Raw genomic sequence first — 19,876 nt, forward strand, 5'->3', positions numbered from 1 at the left:
TTATTATTATTATTATTATTATTATTATTATTATTATTATTATTATTATTTTCTTCAGTATTTGCACATTTATGTTGGTATTTATTTAAGAATTATATCTTTGTCTTCTTTCATAGTTACATGAAGCTTAATATTCTAATATAAGAAAGTAGTTTTGAAAAAAGGGAAAATACAGAGCACTTCAGAGGGCCATGTCTTGTTTATGAAGAAATGATAGGATGGCTCAGCTGTCGCTAGCTATAGAAGACTGCAACAACAATCCTATGCATCTTCATCAAGAAGTTAAGCAATTGAACTGATAGGAACTTACTTCTAAGTACTTGTGCTCATAATTACCTTGCAGATTTGTCCAAAAAAGGACATTTTAAATTCTCTTGCTTGTACAAAATGAATGAAGCTAAAAAATCTTACTGGCAGAAAAAACAACATCCCAGAAAAGAAACTCTGAGGTATTCCCATTTTACAAAATGAAGAATTAATACACACTGAGAGACACAGGCTGCCTATGCGCTGCAGAATTAATACAGTTTGACAGTGCTTTAACTGCCATGGCTCCATTCTATGGAATCCTGGGATTATAGTTGTTTGTGGCATCAGATCTTTCTGACAAGGGAAGGCTATCTCTCCTGCAACATTACAAATTCCAGAATTCCATAGCACTGAGCCATGCAGACACACTCAGAGTGAACCACAGACATATAGGCACACACACCACACAACACCACACAATTGTCATAAATAATAATATAAATATAATAATAACTAATAATAATAATAATAATAATTAAAAAACTGCAGTTAGATGCCACCTTTATTTAGGATCAACCAAATTTGCCACAAAACTTTGCAAGCTTCTAAGTCTCCCAGAATTCTTCATTTGGCTAGATGGTGCCACAATATTTATCTCCTTTATCACCTACACTTTGCTCACCACCAACTGATGAAGAAATTTGGGAGATTCAACTTGCAAAGTCCTCAAGTGATTGCCCACTATGACACCCACTTTAATTATTATTTTTCATTTTAAATATTGAGTAACCTCAGTGTGGAACATATTGGTATTTTATGTTTGATAGCTTTTATAAAAGGAGTTTTTATTACATTAATATGGTAGTGATACCTGAAGTGATGGAAAACAGGAGCCTGCCATATGCCAAGATGGGCCACTGGCCCATCTCACTTGGTATTGTCTCCAGTCTAGTGTTAGGCAGAATTTCTCAAAGAGTGATACTTCCCAACCCATAGATGCCAATTGAACCCAGACCTTCTACATGCAAAGCTCCACCCTGCCATTGTGCTAACTGGCATTCCCCGTCACATGTATTACATCAACAATAATAACAAGGAGAGAGTTCCTTTACCTGCCCATTCCCCATTGACCGGAAAAAGATGGAGGTAAAGTCTTCCTTAGTATGGGAAGATGTACTTCAGAAACCCAAGGCATTTCACCAGGAATTCAGACAAAGATGCCTCCAAGGAACAGTGAGCAGATGCTGCTGGAATTCACCCATGGGAACAGTTACAATGAGCTCGATAATGTATTGCCACTATCTCGCTCACTCGCTAGTGATGTATGAAGTTCTGGGAACCAAACAAAAAAGGAAGAAATTGTCTTCCTACTCTGAACCTTTGAGTCATAAGCATCTCCCATCCTCCTGAATAGAATGTGCCAGAATTATAATAGAAGGACTTTCTTGGCCCATATATGGAAGATTCAAGAAACAACAACACAAAAAAAAAAAAAAAAAAAAAAAGAAAAAAAGAGAAAAAAGAAAGAAAGAAAAAAAAAACAGAAAAAAAAAGAAAGAAAAGAAAAGAAAAAGAAGAACAAACTGCCCTTGCCCCTACTCAAATATGATCAGAAGCAAGCTGATAATATGCCATCTTCTCTAGTTAATGCAAGGAATGAAAAGTTTTGGTGTATTGAGGTGAACATAAGAAAATGTTCACTCAACCACATCCCCGTCCACCACACTGTTGTCTAAATTAGCCTTCCCAACAGGTGTCCTCCAATGTAATGAACTGTAGCTCCCACAAACCCAGCCTTCTCAAATGTGGACCCAGCTCTGAATAATTGAATTGTATTCCTATCCTTAGAATCCAAAGTACCATTCCTGGCCCTTTCCTCTTCACAAACTAGCACAAGCAGGATTAGACTTAAGGAAGGAGGCATGAAAATTGGAGGAAGAAACAAATAGCAAGACTTGGAATAATTTCTGAAGAAAGTCAAGGAAGAAAGTACAAGGCAGTTTACAGTTGAACATTAAGAAAACAAAAAAACAATGACCACAGATATTTACATAATTTTAACAAAGGATGATTAAGACACTGAAATAGTTCAAGATTTGCATACTTTGGCTCATTATTAATCAGAAGGAAGACTGCAATCAAGAAATCAGAAGACTGGACTCAGAAGGAGCACTATGAAGGAACTAGATGCTGAAGTGGAAAGATATTTACTGAATACTAAAGTTAGGGTTGTCCATATGTTTGGTGAAAGCTGGACAAGTGAAGAAAGCTGATAGGAAGAAAATCAACTCATTTGAAATGTGATGTGGAGAAGGTTCTATGGATATCATGGATTGCTAAAAATATGAATCAATAGGTGCTAGATATAAATCAAGCCGAACTCTCCCTAGAAGCCAAGATGACTAAACTGAGACGTTGTATTTTGGCCATATCCTGAGAAGATATGACTTACTAGAAAAGACATAATGTTTACTAACCTATCTTTAAGGTAGAAGTCAGTAGGAAAAGAGTTAGACCACAGTCCAGATGGATTAGACTCCATCAAGGAAGCCACGGCCTTGATTTGCAGGTCTGGGCAGAGCCACTGTGATAGATGACTTGGAGACTCTTATTCATAGGTTACCATAAGTCGAAGATGATTTGATGGCAGTTAACAACATGAAGGTCTTGCCTCATCTCTTACACTAGAGCAGGTGGAGAAATGTTGCCTTCCAGTTTCTGGCTGTGTTGTAGTGGTACTTGAATCTAAACCAATGTTTTTACGAATGGCAGTCCATATGGCATTATTATCACAGCTCAGAAATAACTAGTATAAATAACTAGTATGTAGATTCTTTTCCCTAGTAACTTGAGGTGAAACTCCACTACTTTGTTGTTGTACCTAACTCCACTGATATATGTGTACTTGTAACTTTTATTTATGGGAATGTGGCCTCATTAAATGTTGGCAGAGGAACATTATGTGGTTCAAGTTCTGGCTTGTGCAGTCTGCTGACTTGTGGTTTGTTGTGTGTGTAAGGCAACCATGAAAGATGGGAAGAGGGTGTGTTCTATACCATATACCAGTAGTTTGTAACAATGAGATGTTTCTTTAATCAATTGAAATAGCATTTCATACCTTAAATGGTAAAGTAAAGAGATACTTCTTAAAAATGGTGAATTATAACTTTATTTAATTGTCTTTTAAGTAAGCTCTGCTTTGTCATGGATCTAGAAAACAGACTGATTTGTCCATCCCTTTTATGGCTTTCCATTATATCAAAACTGCTTCCATACCTTTTTGCAGCATTGTTGTGTACTAAGTTCTCAGCTAGATTAGTTGAGGAAAAGTTACCAAATAAATAACTAAGGAAAACATGTGATGGTCTCTAAACCACATCTCCAACACATTTATTTTAAGGTTGCAGAGTCAATAATAATGTGGCTGGGATATCACGTTCAGGTATTTCACCCAGGTGCTTTAACTGATACAGGTTCAGGTACCTTGTTGTTTTCTGAGCTGAAATGACTCCTCGTCTGTTTACCTGGATTTGTTTAAGTCTTAAATTGCTGTAAGTGAGAGGGGGTGTCTATTCTCGTACAAGCAACCATATGCTTACAGGGAGCACCGAGATAAGACGCTATTAGGATGCCTTGGTGTGCTCTCTTTGTGTATTGCCTGCTCCATTGTGTTCCCCTAATTAGACTGAAGCCATCTGAGTTCATGTCAGTGAAAGCCAGTCGTCATCTTCCTACCAAAGTATTGTAGCTGTACCCAGCAGATTCCATCCACTCTATCTTGTTGCTAAAGGCCATCAGGCCAGCTTCAAAATTGTGCTATCTATGATGAGAAGCTTCCAAGATTTAATTAATTTAATTTGTTTTTTTATATACCGCTATTCCAAAGATCATAGCGGTGAACAGCAGTAAGCTAATTAGCAAGAAGCTAATTTGCCCCCAACAGTCTGGGTACTCATTTTAGCGACTCGAGGATGCAAGCCTGAGTCGAGCTTGGGCCCTTTGGCTGGTCTTGAACTCGCAACCTTGTAGTTTTGAGTGAATGGCTGCAGTACAGGCATTTAACCCTGGTGGCGCAGTGGTTAAATGCTGTACTGCAGCATTCACTCAAAACCACAAGGTTGCGAGTTCAAGACCAGCCAAAGGGCCCAAGCTCGACTCAGGCTTGTATCCTTCCGGAGTGCTAAAATGAGTAGCCAGACTGTTGGGGGGCAATTAGCTTACTTGCTAATTAGCTACTTATGTTCACCGCTATGATCTTTGGAATAGCGGTATATAAATAAAACAAATTATTATTAATTAAGATAATATGTTATTAACAGCCCTGATCTCTAACTATAAAGCATATTAATTTCCATATGTATTTTCCCTTCACTTCAGATGGTCTTTAGCACTTGGTTCAAGCCACCTAAAGCTTGTCATAACTAAGAGATAAATTCCTAATGCGGGTGGGAAAATACATTTAGCCAACATTTGCCATTCAACCCTAGTCAGCATAGCCCTTATCACGAGGTTATGGGATTTGCCATCCAAAACATCAATTCATTTCTTGGAGGTGTGTAGTATCCTCTATGCACATTGCACACCCATCCTACTTTCCACTTCTACCCACCACCACACAACCCTATGCTATTCCACAATTTGCATGCTCAGTGACGCTATTGCTTTAATGATGACCTGCACACAGCCAGCAGAATAAAAGTAAAGGTATTATTCCCACATTGATGAAGCACAACATATTTTTGATATCAGATGTGCTCATTCAATACATCCATGCCACTGTCATCCAATCCATGTAGGACCCCTGGGGGGCACTTAGGAGATTTGTTTTAGGTTGTGCAGTCCACACAGCCACTTGCTTAGTAAGCTAGGACCACAAAGAGGTGCTACTTGCCTTTGCAAAGACATTTCATGGTCTGCCAGCAATGACATATGGAGCTCGGTATTGTTGAAAGGAATTGTCTTGACCCAGCCATTGAAACAGGATCACGTATATGCATGTACTTGTTCCTATGGAAGGATAGAAATTGTGCAGGCACACAAACTGCATGTATCCACCAGGCCCCCACCTTCCCTAATTGCTTAAAATGTTTGCTCCTAAGGAGAATGCACTCTAAAAACATCCAGTAGGAGCTATGCTCCATTTTCCTGCTCATAGAGGGAAATACTGAAGCTGATTTTTCAAAATCGAATTGACTGCAGTCATCCTGGTTTTGCTTGCTCTGTGTTAGGATCCCAGTGTTATGATGGCAACAATGTCGTTTCTTAAGCAGCACACTGGGGAATAGCCAACAGATTCCACAGAACAAACAAATGGCATGTTCTCAAGCTGCTCAAGCTGTTTATTGGTGCAAAGCACCAAAGCGTTTTAGCCTGTGGGCCATTAAGGTCGTCTCAGAGGCTACATAGAATCATAAAAAGGACAGCATGCAAAACAAATATCACACAAGTGCATTGCTTATTATTCAGTATGTAACCTTTATTAAAAGCGCTGTAAATTTAACAGCGCTGTACATACAATCTTTTAATTGGACGGTTCCCTGCCCTCAGGCTACAAACCTACAGAGAATCAAACTGTAGATATTTTCTGAATAGGGACCTGATCATTTACTGGACAAATGAAAACATGCGGGTTGAAGGTTTTAATGTCTGCAAGCAGATGACAGAAAATATAAACATACCTTTTGATCATTTTATAAGCCCTCTTAGGAAGGCTTTAAGATACACATAAACTAATGCTCATCAGGCATTTCTACCATTAAAAAAACTTTTAACTTCTTGAGATGGGCTTTTTCACCATGTGGTTTTCTTGCAATTGTGAAGCACTTGCCCTTGTGGGGATTTCTTTATTAAATGTGCATTCTATTAAATGAACAGAGAAAATTGCGTGGGTAATGGAATCCTTGTGTGGATTGGTGCAAATGTCTAAACCTACTAAGAATGAAGCATTGCCTTGTTCTGTGATGATGATGATGATGATGATGATGATGATATAAAAAAAATAATGTATATTTCTATTTCCCGCCTCTCCAAAGATCGAGGGCGGATTACAGCAATAAATAATACAGAGTAATACACAATAGTACAAAATGTTAATACAATCAATAAAACACTAATATTGAATTTAGGAATTCCTATTAGTACTCTAAAATATTTATCAGTAATCAGTTGTTGAAGTAGAGAGTGACTATTGTCATAGACTTTTATATAGAATCTGGTGGATAAGCCCGTCGGAAGAGATCTCTTTTGAGTGTTTCTTGAAGGCCTCTAGGGTTGTAATGCAATGGATCTTTCTGACAGCATTCCTAATTTTGGGAATGCTTGCTGAAAAAACCCTGTGGGAAGTTGTTATTAACCTGGTACTATGATGTTCCAATAAGTACTTCCCTGATGTTTCGAGGAGTGCAGGGTGGATTGTTGTAGAGAGGCGTTCCCGCAAGTAACTCGGGCCTGAGCCATGTAGGGCTTTAGGTAAATCACCAATGCCTGTCTTGTGCCCGAAGGTATTGGCAGCCAGTGGAGAGATTTTATACTGGTGTTATATAGTCAAAACCTAGATGTACCTGTGACCAATCTCGTTGCCTCATTTTGTACCAACTGAAGCTTCCAGACTTGGTACACGGGTTAGCCCCAAGTAGATTGCATTACCGAACTCTAAACAAGAGATTAGCAGTGCAGTACCACTGTTTCAAGGTCTTTTCAGTTCAGGTGGGACGCAGTTGTGGTGTATCAACCGAACTTGATACCAAGTACTCCTGGCAGTCACATCTATGAGATGACAACTGGGGATGGATCAAGGAGTACTCTCAACTGCGAACTTTGTCCTTAGGGGGAATGTAACCCATCCGGACTGGTTGACAAATCCTGTCCCTGGACTTAGGTACTATTGTGAGTACCTCTGTTTTCTCTGGATTGCCTGGTTTGTTTTCCCTCATCCAGTCCATTACCGACTCAAGGAGGCTTCTAGAGGAGAGATGCCATCCTTAGTCACTGGAACAGTCTTGGAAGGGTCAGTTCAGTATAAGTCGGATTAAACGGGGTATATACATTATTTAGATGACTTCCTCTTTCTGGAGTGATTATGTTAGGTAAATGTCTCCAATTACTTCAGTGTTTGAAACATTAGCAGGTGGGCTGAGTGTTCCCTTAGCATGAGAAAAGACAGAGGGTCCATGCACTTTTTTGGGCATCCTGATTGACACGGTCAATCAATGTTGTAGGCTCCTAGATGACAAAACTACTTGACCTACGGCTCGTGTCGGTAAATTTTCTTCTTCTTAGAAAGGCAACTCTAAGGGAGTTTCAGGAGATTTAGGCCACCTAAATTTTGCAAAAGGGTGTGGCCCAGGCAGGAGGTTTTTTAAAAGGTGACTATGGCGGGTTACAGACGGGGCAAAAAGGATGTGCTCATGACGTTCATGAAGGTATAGCCTTTAGACGGCCCTTACCTGAATGCCCGCCATGAACGCGCCGCCTGCACGCCCAAGCGGGAAGAAGTGGCATTAAAAAGGTGCTGTTTTTCCGCTTCTTTACTATATACTGCGCACTGCGCATCTCCATATATAAACTGCTGCACCGGTAAGCCAGAATTGTTATGGCGCTAATTTAAGTTGCCCATTTCAAAGCTCGTGTCTGCTGTGTTGCATAATGAGTCGGGGTCCTGGAACATGCACAGTTTGCACCGAGGCTCTAATTAGAGCGTCAGATGCCATGCAGATGTGGAAGCTGCAGCACAGCTGCACTCTATTTTAATGCTCGTAACCCTAACCCTAGACAAACATGTATGCATGCGCTGCTAGAATTGTGGAAAGTTTGGAATTTAAAGTGACCCCTACACACATTCCTGTGCCATTTATACCATAACAATAAAAAAACGCTAAAACTTTAAATATTTACATATGTACAGGAGGTGATGGGGGTGGCAGGGGGAAGCAGTGGCAGCGGCGACAGCTGTGGCTGTGCATTGCAGTTCAGCAGAGCGCGGGGACCAAGGAGAGGAGGCATCCATGATGCTGGTGGACACTACCAACGTGCAAGCGGACAAGGATCCAACACCAGCTGATCACAGCTGGCAGGAGACCACCTTGTTCTTGAGTAGGGCGAGGGAAAAGTTTAAAGGGGCCTGGGTGCTTTAAATGTGCATACATGCTTTCTTCCGCCGGTGCTGACTGCTGCAGCTGGCAGCTGCGTATCCGCCAGCTGGCAAAAGAAAAAAAAGCTGCGTTTTTGGCCGCCGGTGTGGAAGCTGCCTCTCTCTTTGCAGCGTCCTGTGAGGTGGCGGTATGGAAACTGCGGGTAAGAAACGGCCCCAGGTGAGGCGTCTTCACTACCCCCAGTGTGGAAGCCCCATCCATCTTAGCCATGCCCCCGGGGCAGACGGTCTGGAGGCTCCGTATTCAGGGGAAGACACCTTCAAGACGTCTTCCCCTGCCCGTCTCCAGTAAAGAGGAGAAAAAGTTGGAGGCTACGTTGCAGATTTCTTATGCTGCTGCTGGCTCAATTGGCTTTGGAGCTTATTTTCATGGATAGTGGTGTGCACAGAGGTGCAATTTATTACATAGTGCCACGGCTTGAACATATGCTGAAAGCTGCGGAAGGGAGCTTTACTAATCAGTAATTAGTATTATTAGTACACACACTGTACTAATAATAAATAAATAAAAATTGTATTTATATCCTGCATCTCTGTCTGAGACAACCGAGGTGTCTTACAAGTTAAAACAGTACAATCCCAGATCCCAGTATCCCCCCCCCCCCAAATAACAATTAAACAATTCATAACCTAAAACATACTTTAAAATAAACAATTAGACAGTAGCTACTCACATTTCTGGGAGCAAAGTTCCTTCCCTGGTGATGATGCCAACCCAACTAGAGAATCTGAAGGTGCACAGCTTCAGCCAGTCGAATCTTATGGCCAACTTCACTTGACTGGAGGCATTTCTTAAGTTATGCAAACCAGCAAGCAAACCAGACTTTGTAGCTGATTTTGAAGAGGTGACTCCAGAAGAAAGGACTCATGGGTCACCGTGGCAGTACATAAGAAAGGAAAGGGTTTGGAGGAAATGTGTTTTTATCTATCCAAATCTGCTCAACTTTCTACAGCTGCAGTTGGGACGCAGTGAGACATTTGGGTTCAGACTCTTCGTGGATAGTTCCCTCTAGATTTTTTTGGATCATTCCCTCTACATCTTCTCATCTTCCAGATGAACCCATTCTCTCCTACCAGCCTTTCCTCCTCCTTTAAACCCGTTGGCCTACTCTCTTGAATGGATCAAATACCTTTGGTCAGCCTTGTCCCGCCAAGGCTGACCCAAGAGATTTGCTAAACATTAAATTTCCTCCTCCATTCCCTTGAGCAAATATAACCCTGCCACTGAAGACAAGTTGTTACCTGAGGCTGAAAATCCCGCAAACCGTGCTTCCCTTCCCAGAAAGGCGGCTAGAATAATGAAGACTTGAAGTAACCAGCCATTAGTTGCCTTTTCTTGACACGTATCAGCAGCTAACTTGATGATCAAGTTGGGTTGCTTGTTGAGCAATATCCTTTTTATACTGAAACACATTAGCATCCCTAAGCCAGGAATAGGGAACTTTTGGCTCTCCACATATTTTGGCATGACCGGGAATTGTAGCCCAAAATATCTGAAAGACACCTTGCCCCTCCAATCTCCACATTTGTGGAGTTTGCTGTGTGTTTCAAGTAAATAATGTATTCCTGAACATGCATATTTCAAAATGTGAATCTTTAAAGAAATACATTTTTTTAAAATCACATAAACAATCTTTAGTCAATGTGGGAAACATGCACCTTGGATAAGATGCATAAACAAATGTACAAATAATATTTTTAGAAACCCATCAAATTTGTGTGAATTTCCCTGTTAAACAGCCCCCAAATTCTTGCAGCCCAAATGAAAAACAAAGATAGGACAAATTAGAAGATAGGAGGCAAAGAAATGTAATACAACAGATAATACTGATGTAATTGTAAGAGAGCTCCCTTTTTCACATCTACAGTAACATGACTGACCTGGAGCAGGATCTTAGGGTAGTTGTGAGTGGCTGGATAAAACTACTGACTTAGTTTACAGCCAGTATGGGAAAAAAATCTATATTGGGGATAATAAGGAAAGGAATAAAAAATAAACCAGCCAATAGAGTGGTGCCTTCCCACAAAATGATGGATTCAATCACATTTGGGAGTTCTAGTCATACTTCCAACATGTTACTGGAGAGCTAGAAAAGGGACACAAGAAATCAATCAAAATGATCAGAAAGTTGGAACAACTTTCCTTCATCATCCATTAATTCTCATGCACACACTCTTTCCACCCACCCACCCATCCATTTATTCTCTTTCACAGACACCTCTTCAGCTATCATCCCTCCCTCCCTCCCACACAACTATCAATCCATTCAGAAACAACTACAAACCCCCATAACCTTTAGAGACCATTGCACAAAACAACTACAGACCGTTAATTACAGTGCACAGAGATACTTATGAAGCTGCCTTCATAAGGCCATAATCTGCTTCACTTGATATGATCCATTTTGACAGGCAGCAGTTTGTGTAGGTCCATGTTCCTATTCAGTGGTGACTGGCTGCTTCCATTTCAGTGTGAACTTAAGGGAACTATCCATCTTGATTAGTTCCTTTAAAATTCAAACTGAAAACCCAAGTGGATTTACCACTCTGCTGACGTGACACCCAGAAGCTGCCTCTACTTCTACCTCCATTTTTGTCAAAGTGAGGATGCTGAGGTCTGGATCATTTCCATTCAAAGTCCATGCAGTTGCAGTGAACTACAAGCCCCATGTTAAGAATTTTAGTATGTGAAAAATTGGTGGCCAGAAACCTTTTTGGTTTCTTCTTTGATCTTCTGGAGTTTTGGTTTTTTATAAGTATATATTTTATTCATCTTTATTATGATTGTATTTACACTACTAAAAATTATGGGAAAACCCACAAAGAGAATTAACATTTTAATTACAAATAAACATCTTATAAACAGAAATAATTTTATTTCTATGATTTACAAAAAGATACATCACAATCTTAACCACCTATTTGCCCTGTTAAAGTAAGAGTAGGAAATCTTTGGCCTTCCAGTTGTTGTTGGATTCCATCACCACTGAGCATGTGGGCTGGAGCTGATGTGAGTGAGATCAGGAGTTCAGCTTTCTCAAAATACAGCCAATCTTGGACTTTCCAAACTGGTGATGCCCCCGAAGCAGTGGACTACAACTCCCATAATCTCAAACTACAGTAATCACTGACCATGTTGGCAGTGGATAATGGGAGCTATTTCCAACATCTCTGGTGGGTGTCAGACAGGGGAATGCTGTCCTGTTTCAAATGCCAAATTTGGGATTTTGTAAAAGGGAGTTCAGCAAACAATAAGAAACTCTGTCCTCATACAGTTCTCCTTTCCAACTAAGAAGGACATTAATGTCTGGGGGAAAGTTTGTTCCAATCACTCATCTCTGATCAGATATAACAGAGTGATACACAAAGCTCCTGAGACCCAAGCACATACTGTAAGAAATCTGCAGTCAGGAAGGTTGATTACTCAACTCCTCTATCATGCAGTTAAAGCCTTGATCAACCAAGGCAAATTTATTTTATGGACAAAGATGATGCTGTGCGCTAAAGACAACTGTAAAGTAGGGCTATACAACCCCTTTTCTGTCAAAGGCTGCATTATCTGGGTGGCATGCTGTTGCTGAACAGTGCTGAATCCAGCAGCGGACAGGGACAGAGGCAAAAGTAGACAAACCCTCACCATCTTCTCTCCTCTTCTTCCCCACCAATCAGGTTGAGGAAGGGACAGGATTTCTCTTGAAGAAGCCTGAACTGGTAACTAGGCACTTAACATTAGGCTAGGGCTGCAGGTAGCCCACCCTTGTTCTAAATGACTAAATGAGTACTGGGTTGTCAAGTTGCCTTTTCAACAAGTCGCTCATGGGAGCTGGAAAGTTGCCTAAACAGTCACAAGATCTGGAGGCACTAAGGAAAGATTAGCAACATTCCTGTTCTCAGAGAGACACTTCAAGTGTGTAGCTACTAGCCACTCAGATTGGGGATTCAGAGAGTTGCAATTTTTAAAAATTCATTTCAGAGCTCTGCTCTGGCTAAAGTTAATGGAAACAAGACGTGACACCAGGCCACCTACACACTTGATTTGTTCTCTGAAAACCAGGGACTTATCCAGTAGCAGCTGTACATGTAGTATACTTAAGGTCCCTCACCGTCTTCTGGGTTTGGAAAGACCCCCTTGGATTCTGGCCTTCTCCAAACCTGTAGTGACGTTTCTCCCTAACCTAGATTAAAAGTTTTTCTAAATAAGGCTGGGTTTCAAAGACCCTAATGCTCACACACATCAAATACTTAAACCAGAATTTTTTTTAAAAAAAACCAGAATCAATACAGTAAGAAGAAAAGTTCTGTGTTAGTTTCAGGCACACTGGCTTGAATCCAAAGGTGCTGTCGTACAAGTGTACAAGAGTTGTTCTTCAACAAGGAAAACATGTGCAAATGCTGGTAATTCATCAATAATTTGTAGTCTGTAAACACACCCCTGAGCTAGTAAGTCAGAGGTTTGGGTTTTTGTTCAAGCTATCATTTTGCCTGGCAGCATACAACCTCAAACAAGAGAAGATGATGGTACGTCAGTACCCATGGTAGTTGCATGGAGGTCTGGACTGAGCAAAGTTCACTACATTCAGACAGCTGTAAGAGTTTTCAGAGGTGTACTGAGGAATCACAAAACTCTGCCATCCATTCTGAGGAGAGTGCAAAATCTTATAATAGCTGAGCATGGTGTAGGGATAACAAAATGCATATGCAATCCACAGTTTTCCAGTTGTCCTCTTCTGACCAAAAACATGGCTTGGTCTGTGACGCCACAATGCAAGATGAGGTAGAATTTTCATTCTGCACCCCTGTGAGCACCCATTTGTTTAACTTTTAGAATTTCTGGCACGCTTACAGCTTTTTCATGCTGCTTCCTTCTGTTAGCTCTTTGCATCTGGGATTGCCTTTTCTTCATCTATGGGATGCTTAAGATTGTCCTGCCCACGTATTGTTAGAAATGAATATCTCAACCCTCCTGCCATGCTAAAAGAGGAAAACAGAGAACACATATAATCTGTGTTAACAGTCCTTCATGTGAATTTGACATAACATTCAACATCTCACTCACCAGATATTGAGCCCAATGAAATTCAACATAGAGAAGATGTAGTCTCCACCAACCAGCATTCCAATATAAGCGATGGTCACATTCTGTAACAAAGAATGGCAATGCCTACTTGGGCTTTTGGTATCACTGTACTTTTAGATACGCTATCCAAGAATTACGAACAACTGGGAAAATATTTTGATCTAAAATTATTTGAATGAACAGATTTTCAAAGTTCCAGAGTAGATGATGATGGAAACCTATCCCCCCACCCAACGCCAGCATTATTCTGCCTTTAAATATGGCACAAACTGATTCCATTTGACAGATCATGGACTCTTCTTGGAGAAATTATTCCATGAGCAACTCTAGGATAAGGAGTACAATGACATATCTACACCATGGGTAGATAGTATCTTGCTTGCATTGTTCCACTTTCACATCCTTCAGAACAGGCAGAAACTCCACAGTTGTTATACGCTCTCAACCCTCAAGGTTTTAAAAGTCCCGATATTGACAATGAATTCTCTGTTTCTAAGGCTCAAATGATAATCGGTTACAGGGTGACTTCAGTGGCTTCCTTACCTAATTCTGGCATTATCAACAGTTCCTTCTGGTTCACTTACTTTTATAGCGCCAACCACTGTGGTTGTGAGGGCAGAATTATAATGGCTGCAGAGAACTGTAGCATACATCAGAAGAAACCTAGCAAAAAGAAATCTATGTTACAGCTGGATTCTCTGCTCATTTTCCCTCAGAAACAAACAGACATAATATTGCAGCCTGAGCTAGCATTCTATATTGATATTCACAATGCAACACAGAGAAGACTGTGATTTAAAAGAAAGTAAATTTAGAAATCTGTATGAAACTGTGCAAATTAACATTATGCTCATGTGGACTTTGCTGCCCACTGTCATCACATCATTTCACAGAATATCATGCTGACCAGCAGAAACAAAAGAGGTGGCTAAAAAATATGAAGAAATTAAAAACAGAACAGTGCCATGAAAGAATCTGTAATCTCAGAGTAACTCTGTTAGAATTCACCCAACATGTTTGAAGAGTCTCTTTATGCCAACAGTAAGCAGAAATAATTACTCCAGGAGTGGGCCATATATGCCATTTGCCATATTTGTGATCCTCCTACCAAAAAATCCAATTTATTTCTATTTTTAAAAAACACAATTGCCACTTCTAGAAGTCTGTGATGAAATGTTTTCCCCTGAATACTGGAGAGTGGATATTATCTATTCATACTATGGGTATGGCTATACAGTCAAATACTAATGTGAACAAGTAATAATAAACACAGACACTCTGAGGTTAAAGCTCTTCCCCACATTACTTTCAGGGTATAAATGTAATGAATTTGTGATGAACTCAGAGAAGCAGAATGCTCTTGATCTTTCATAATCATTCACATGGAATGCTGTCCCCTTGGAAGCCCAACTGGTTCTGATGATGGCCTCCGTTCTGCATCAAGTTAAAACCTGGCTTTACAGCCAAACCTTTGAAGCCCAGTTACCATGACTTTTCTCAGAGCTGTTGGGTGTAGATTTCAGTTTACTGTTTTATCCTGCTGAATTGTTTTAAAAACAGTTGGCCTTCTGTATCCATGGATTCTCCATCCATAGCTTGAAAACTTATTTTAAAAATTCCAAAAAATAAACCTTGATTTTGCCATTTTAGATAAGGGACAACATTTTACTATACAAATTTATTTGTTTGTTTGTTTAATATAATGGGATGAGCATCCACAGATTTTGATACCGACAGGGGATACTGGAACCAAACCCTAGTGGATACCAAGGGACCACTGTAGTTTTATAATTGTTTCAGTCATTTTATTGTCTGTACCTGACCCTGGAGAAGCAGTGTGGTATAATGGTTTGAGCATTAGACAACAACTAGAGACCAGAGTTTGAATCCCCATTTAACCATGGAAACCCAATGGAAGACTTTGGGTAAATCACACTCTCTTAGCCTCAGAAGAAGGCAAAGGCAAACCTTCTCTAAACAAATCTTGCCAAGAAAACAATGGTCCGTTACAGACCACCGCTTTGCGACGGTCTGCTGGCGCTGCTGTTTGCTCTGCGAGGGAGCTGCAGCAGCCAAACCGTGCGGCTCCCGCATGGAGCAAAAAAGAAGCTCCAAAATGGAGCTTCTTCTCGCGTCGCAGTTATGACGCTGCGAGGCGCCAATGGTGCCCTCGCGACATCATAAGCGCCACGCGCCGTGTGGATGCACAGCGTCCGCTACGTCAAGATGGCGGCGGCCGTGTGGAACGGGCGCCGCCATTTGTTACGGACAGAGTCCGTAACAGGAGTAGGGGCGTCTAGAAGAGATGCCCCTTTTTTAAACTGGGACGTCCTGGGGACGTCCCAAATGGCAGTATGTAACCCGCCAATAGGTTTGTCTTAGGGTTTCCATAAGGCACACAACAACCACCACCTCATCTTGCAACCTCTAGACATAGGTCATGATCTACATATCACAACGAACAAAGGAAACAAAGAAATAAAATATTATTGTCCAAATTTGCACACAAGTAGTTTTAATTTGTTTTAAACTTTTCATATTGATTTTATTGTATGCTGCCCTGAGATCCTTGGTTATGGGGTAGTATATTAATATTTTAAATAAAATATAAATGTGCTTTGGTGCAGACAGTAAAGACAGCACAGACAGAACAACCCTTTCTGACAAAGACACTAACATTCTGGGGAAAGTATCTTTGCTCCCTGGTGCAGTAATTCTAAAAATGTGCTTGGGCATTATACAAAGGCTGGACAATAAACACATTGTTTTAACCAACTGGATCTTTTTTTCTTGCACTGTTGCCATGGTTATTGGTTATTACCTCATTCTGCCAACTAAATATGGCCCAGAAGTGGATGCACAAAATGCACCAACATGCCCAATATTCTGTGCTTACAGTATTTATTCCTTACCCCAGTACACAGGAAAGAAGAAACTGGAAGACAAATAAGACGTTTGTCCATTGACTGAAATTGGTGGCCTATAAAAAGGAAGGTTACATGATTTAGGTAGAAGCCTGTATGGGGTAGTGGTTTGAGTGTTGGACTAGGACTCCAGGAGATGAGGGTTCAAATTCCCTTTCAGCTATGGAAATCCACTGGGTGATCTAGAGCAAGTCACACACTCTTGCTCCCTTAATGAATAAATTTTGCCTTCTCTGAATAAATTGTGCCAAAAAGTCTTGTAAATGAGTCACCCTAAGTTAGAGCCACACATAACAATAACATGTTTAGGTATATTTCATGATAAGAGATCATTAAATCTAAGAAAAAAGAGGAGGGACAGATGTAAGTATCAGATATTTAATTATCACAATAAGGTATTGCTTCTAATGTCTACTTCCTAAGTCATTTGTAATCACATCTAATTGCATTTAATCTCAAGATCTGCTCCTCAAGACCTGCATCAATGGGTCATCTAGAATGGACAGATATGTGTTATTCTCAGGACACTTTCACTCCCAAACGTACATTCAGAATACATATACCTGGAGGGAAATAAATAGAATTGAGATGCGCCTACCATGCCCAGCTGCACAGTGGACATTCATATAGGCTAAATCCACTATTATTCCTATCTAAAGTAGACCCAATAGAGTGAATGGACATATTAGTTACAACTCTTTTAAGTTCTGTTGATTTCAACGGGTCTACTCTAGGTAGAAATTATGCTGGATTTGGTGCACAGAAAGCTGCATTGGTCCATCCAGCTGTTGATGCTGTTGACACTGACTGGCTCTCTGTCCTTGTGCAGAAATTTTTCTAGCTGTACATGAGAACACCAGGAATTGAACCTGGGGCCTTTTGATGAAAAAGCAGGTACTATTACTACTGAGCCCAAATCCTTCCCTGACACATGACACACAAAATGCTGATAACTATTCTGAAGATGTAGAACATCTTCCTCAACACACAAAACAGAAAAAAACATAAGTTTGGCATTCAATATGGACCTGTATCTTATGTTTTCATTCCAGAAGTCAAAGGACACTTTCTGCTAATAGAAGTGCCTACCATTTGGGGAACAAAAATTTAGGATCTAACATTAGGATCTAAATATAATAAACATATTCTATTATGTTAAATTGTTCATTACATAAGTCTTGCTTACCTGCTGGAAGTCTCCAGTGAATAAACTTATGAGAACTGTAGGAATTATCATAAAACAGGCATTATAAAAAATGACTCCATATTTTCCCAGCTCCTGTATATATATAAAAAAGACTGATTGGCAAACTGGTTGAAGATAATGAATATTCACTGGAAGAGTTAAATACCTACTGGAAACAAAGCTAGAAGCCAATTCATCAATTTTTTATGCCTTAAGCATAATATGTGAACATAGCATACAGACAGTTTACAATATAATGTACTCAGAGGAGTTGCACACAGTGAACCATCTGTGAAGGCAATGCAGATACTTGCACTGGGACTACTAAAAATGGGTCAAAATTGCACAGAGAGCAATTCTCAGGGATCTTACACTGCAAAACCCCATCAAGATGGATGACTCCTATATCCTATATGGGCATTGTGCTACACAAAGGAATAGCTACATAAGCTAAACCTAGCAAAAGTTGTAACAGTGAAGGATTTAAAACCTGAATGGACAATCTCAGTGGGCCTGAGGGCCAATTTTGTCCCCACAGGACCCATGACATCCTCTAAAAATGTGAGTTTTACATTTTTCCCCTTAACTGGAAGGGATCGAAGGTCACATCCAGGTTAGGTTGGAGGCAAGGTGTGACAAAGTGCCTTTAGATGCTGGCTATTTTGGGGTGAAGGGCAACTTGATAGCAACAGACAGCATGGGAGGATCGAAAACCAACCCAACTATGGTTTTGAAGGGCAGGGCTGCCCACTAAGAGGAGGAATTTTAAAATGCAGAGTTAAGTTGTCAGCTGTGTCAGTTACTCTAGTCAGGTCTGGTTGGTGGTTCTACTAAAGGAGAAGGAGTAAGATAAAGAGTCGTTAAGAGCCTGCCAAGTGTTTGGTTTTAATGTAACCACACTGGGCTTGAAGTTAACTCCCACAAGATACTTTATTCCTATATGTTCCTCAATAAAAGCTACTGTTTGTTTTACAGGGGTTGACCCTGACTGAAGTGATCGCTATAGACTATAAAGAAGAAAATATAAGCTACCGAAAATTTTGAAACTGGTTTATGGAGACACTTGGGACCCTTGCCCTTATACACTTAAGGAGAGTGTTAAAAGGGTAAAAGCTGGGCATATGTTAGTGGCAGAGGACCTTCTGAGGTTGAAAGGTGAAAGCAACCTATGTCTTAAGATGGTCCTGTCACACAAGGTCTTTACAAACTAAAACAGAGGTGGGGAAAGTCTGCCCCATGGACCACAAGTGCCACCCCAAATGTTTTAAAGGTTCCTCTAACACTCCCAAAATGTACATCTGCACTCTAGGGCATGGAAGGAGGCAATTTTGTCATGAGAAGTGCTTAGCTGTTTTAGGCCCAAGAGTAGTTTTTTGGTAATCGGGACATCAACTGGTCATTTCTTATTTATAAAAAGGCTTTTTCCTGCACCTGAAACAACATAGATGGACACCAAAATGTAACAAAATGGCCTCCAGTGACCCAGGAACATTGTAGGGCCCCAGAAGCCACCTGTTTTTGTTTTTAAATGGGATGTTACCATAAAAGGTGGGGGAGATGTTGGGGTCCCCACCAGTGGTGCCAGCATCTCTTTGAAATTTTGGGGAAATTATGCTCAAAAGGAGGGTGGCTTCAGGGATCTTTTCACCTATGTATACCAGTACTAACTGCAGAGAGCACTCCCATTTCAGTGAATAGAAAGGTTTTATTTAGAAATGTGCAATGGTGTATGCAAACATACAAGCCAAAGCAACAGTAAAAATCATAAAAAGCTATCAGAAAGAAAAGAGTGGAAGGTTGGATAAAGAGGAATCAGGAATTAAAGAGGGTGATAATTACCAGTCCTGAGGTCCAGTCCATGAAAAAAGGAGAGTGGCTCAACAGTGTCTGAGGATTACTCTGAAGGAGTGGAATGACATGGCTAGGGCTGGAAGATATTTATATCCTATTTCATACCCTCAAGGGTTATTTGGTGTGAGAAAGTTCCAATTGGTTTTCACAAGGAATTGACAAAAGGAGTCCAGAATGGTTTGATGAATTTAACTCCAGAGTGACAAAATATGGATTAGATTAAAGACAGCCCCTTGATGGTCAGACAGGAATAGTGAACAGAATCATGTCATGAGGTGAAGTGAAGGGTATGGTCTCTGATTGCTTTGCGATGGGATTCCCTTTCTTTCCATTACAAGAGGAAATGCAAAGAGCCGGGGGAGAGGGACAGAGTGATCAGCAAACCCATTTAGAATTTATTTTAGTATATCTAGGTCTCTGCATGTCCTCAGGTCAGTGTG

The 19,876-nt window shown here is 40.5% G+C and overlaps 2 protein-coding genes across 3 annotated transcripts in view; both read right to left on the reverse strand.

Annotated features, from left to right (window-relative positions):
* HSD17B3 (hydroxysteroid 17-beta dehydrogenase 3) overlaps positions 1 to 1,400 on the reverse strand; it is a 24,494-nt gene extending 23,094 nt beyond the window's left edge. The window contains exon 1 of the mRNA XM_042447263.1: positions 1,362 to 1,400. The gene's annotated coding sequence lies outside the window, so the exon portion shown is untranslated. The remainder of the gene's footprint in view (positions 1 to 1,361) is intronic.
* Positions 1,401 to 11,222: 9,822 nt separating this feature from the next.
* Positions 11,223 to 19,876, reverse strand: part of SLC35D2 (solute carrier family 35 member D2) — an 86,559-nt gene continuing 77,905 nt past the window's right edge. For both annotated transcript variants that reach the window (XM_042450192.1, XM_042450193.1), the window contains exons 8-12: positions 17,586 to 17,678; positions 16,388 to 16,455; positions 14,060 to 14,138; positions 13,455 to 13,537; positions 11,223 to 13,369 (exon numbers count right to left, since the gene is read on the reverse strand). In XM_042450192.1, coding sequence (XP_042306126.1) covers positions 13,267 to 13,369; positions 13,455 to 13,537; positions 14,060 to 14,138; positions 16,388 to 16,455; positions 17,586 to 17,678 — 426 coding nt within the window. In that variant the 3' untranslated portion in view covers positions 11,223 to 13,266. The remainder of the gene's footprint in view (positions 13,370 to 13,454; positions 13,538 to 14,059; positions 14,139 to 16,387; positions 16,456 to 17,585; positions 17,679 to 19,876) is intronic.

This window comes from Sceloporus undulatus, chromosome 2 (genome assembly GCF_019175285.1).
Source record: "Sceloporus undulatus isolate JIND9_A2432 ecotype Alabama chromosome 2, SceUnd_v1.1, whole genome shotgun sequence".
Taxonomy (NCBI): domain Eukaryota; kingdom Metazoa; phylum Chordata; class Lepidosauria; order Squamata; family Phrynosomatidae; genus Sceloporus; species Sceloporus undulatus.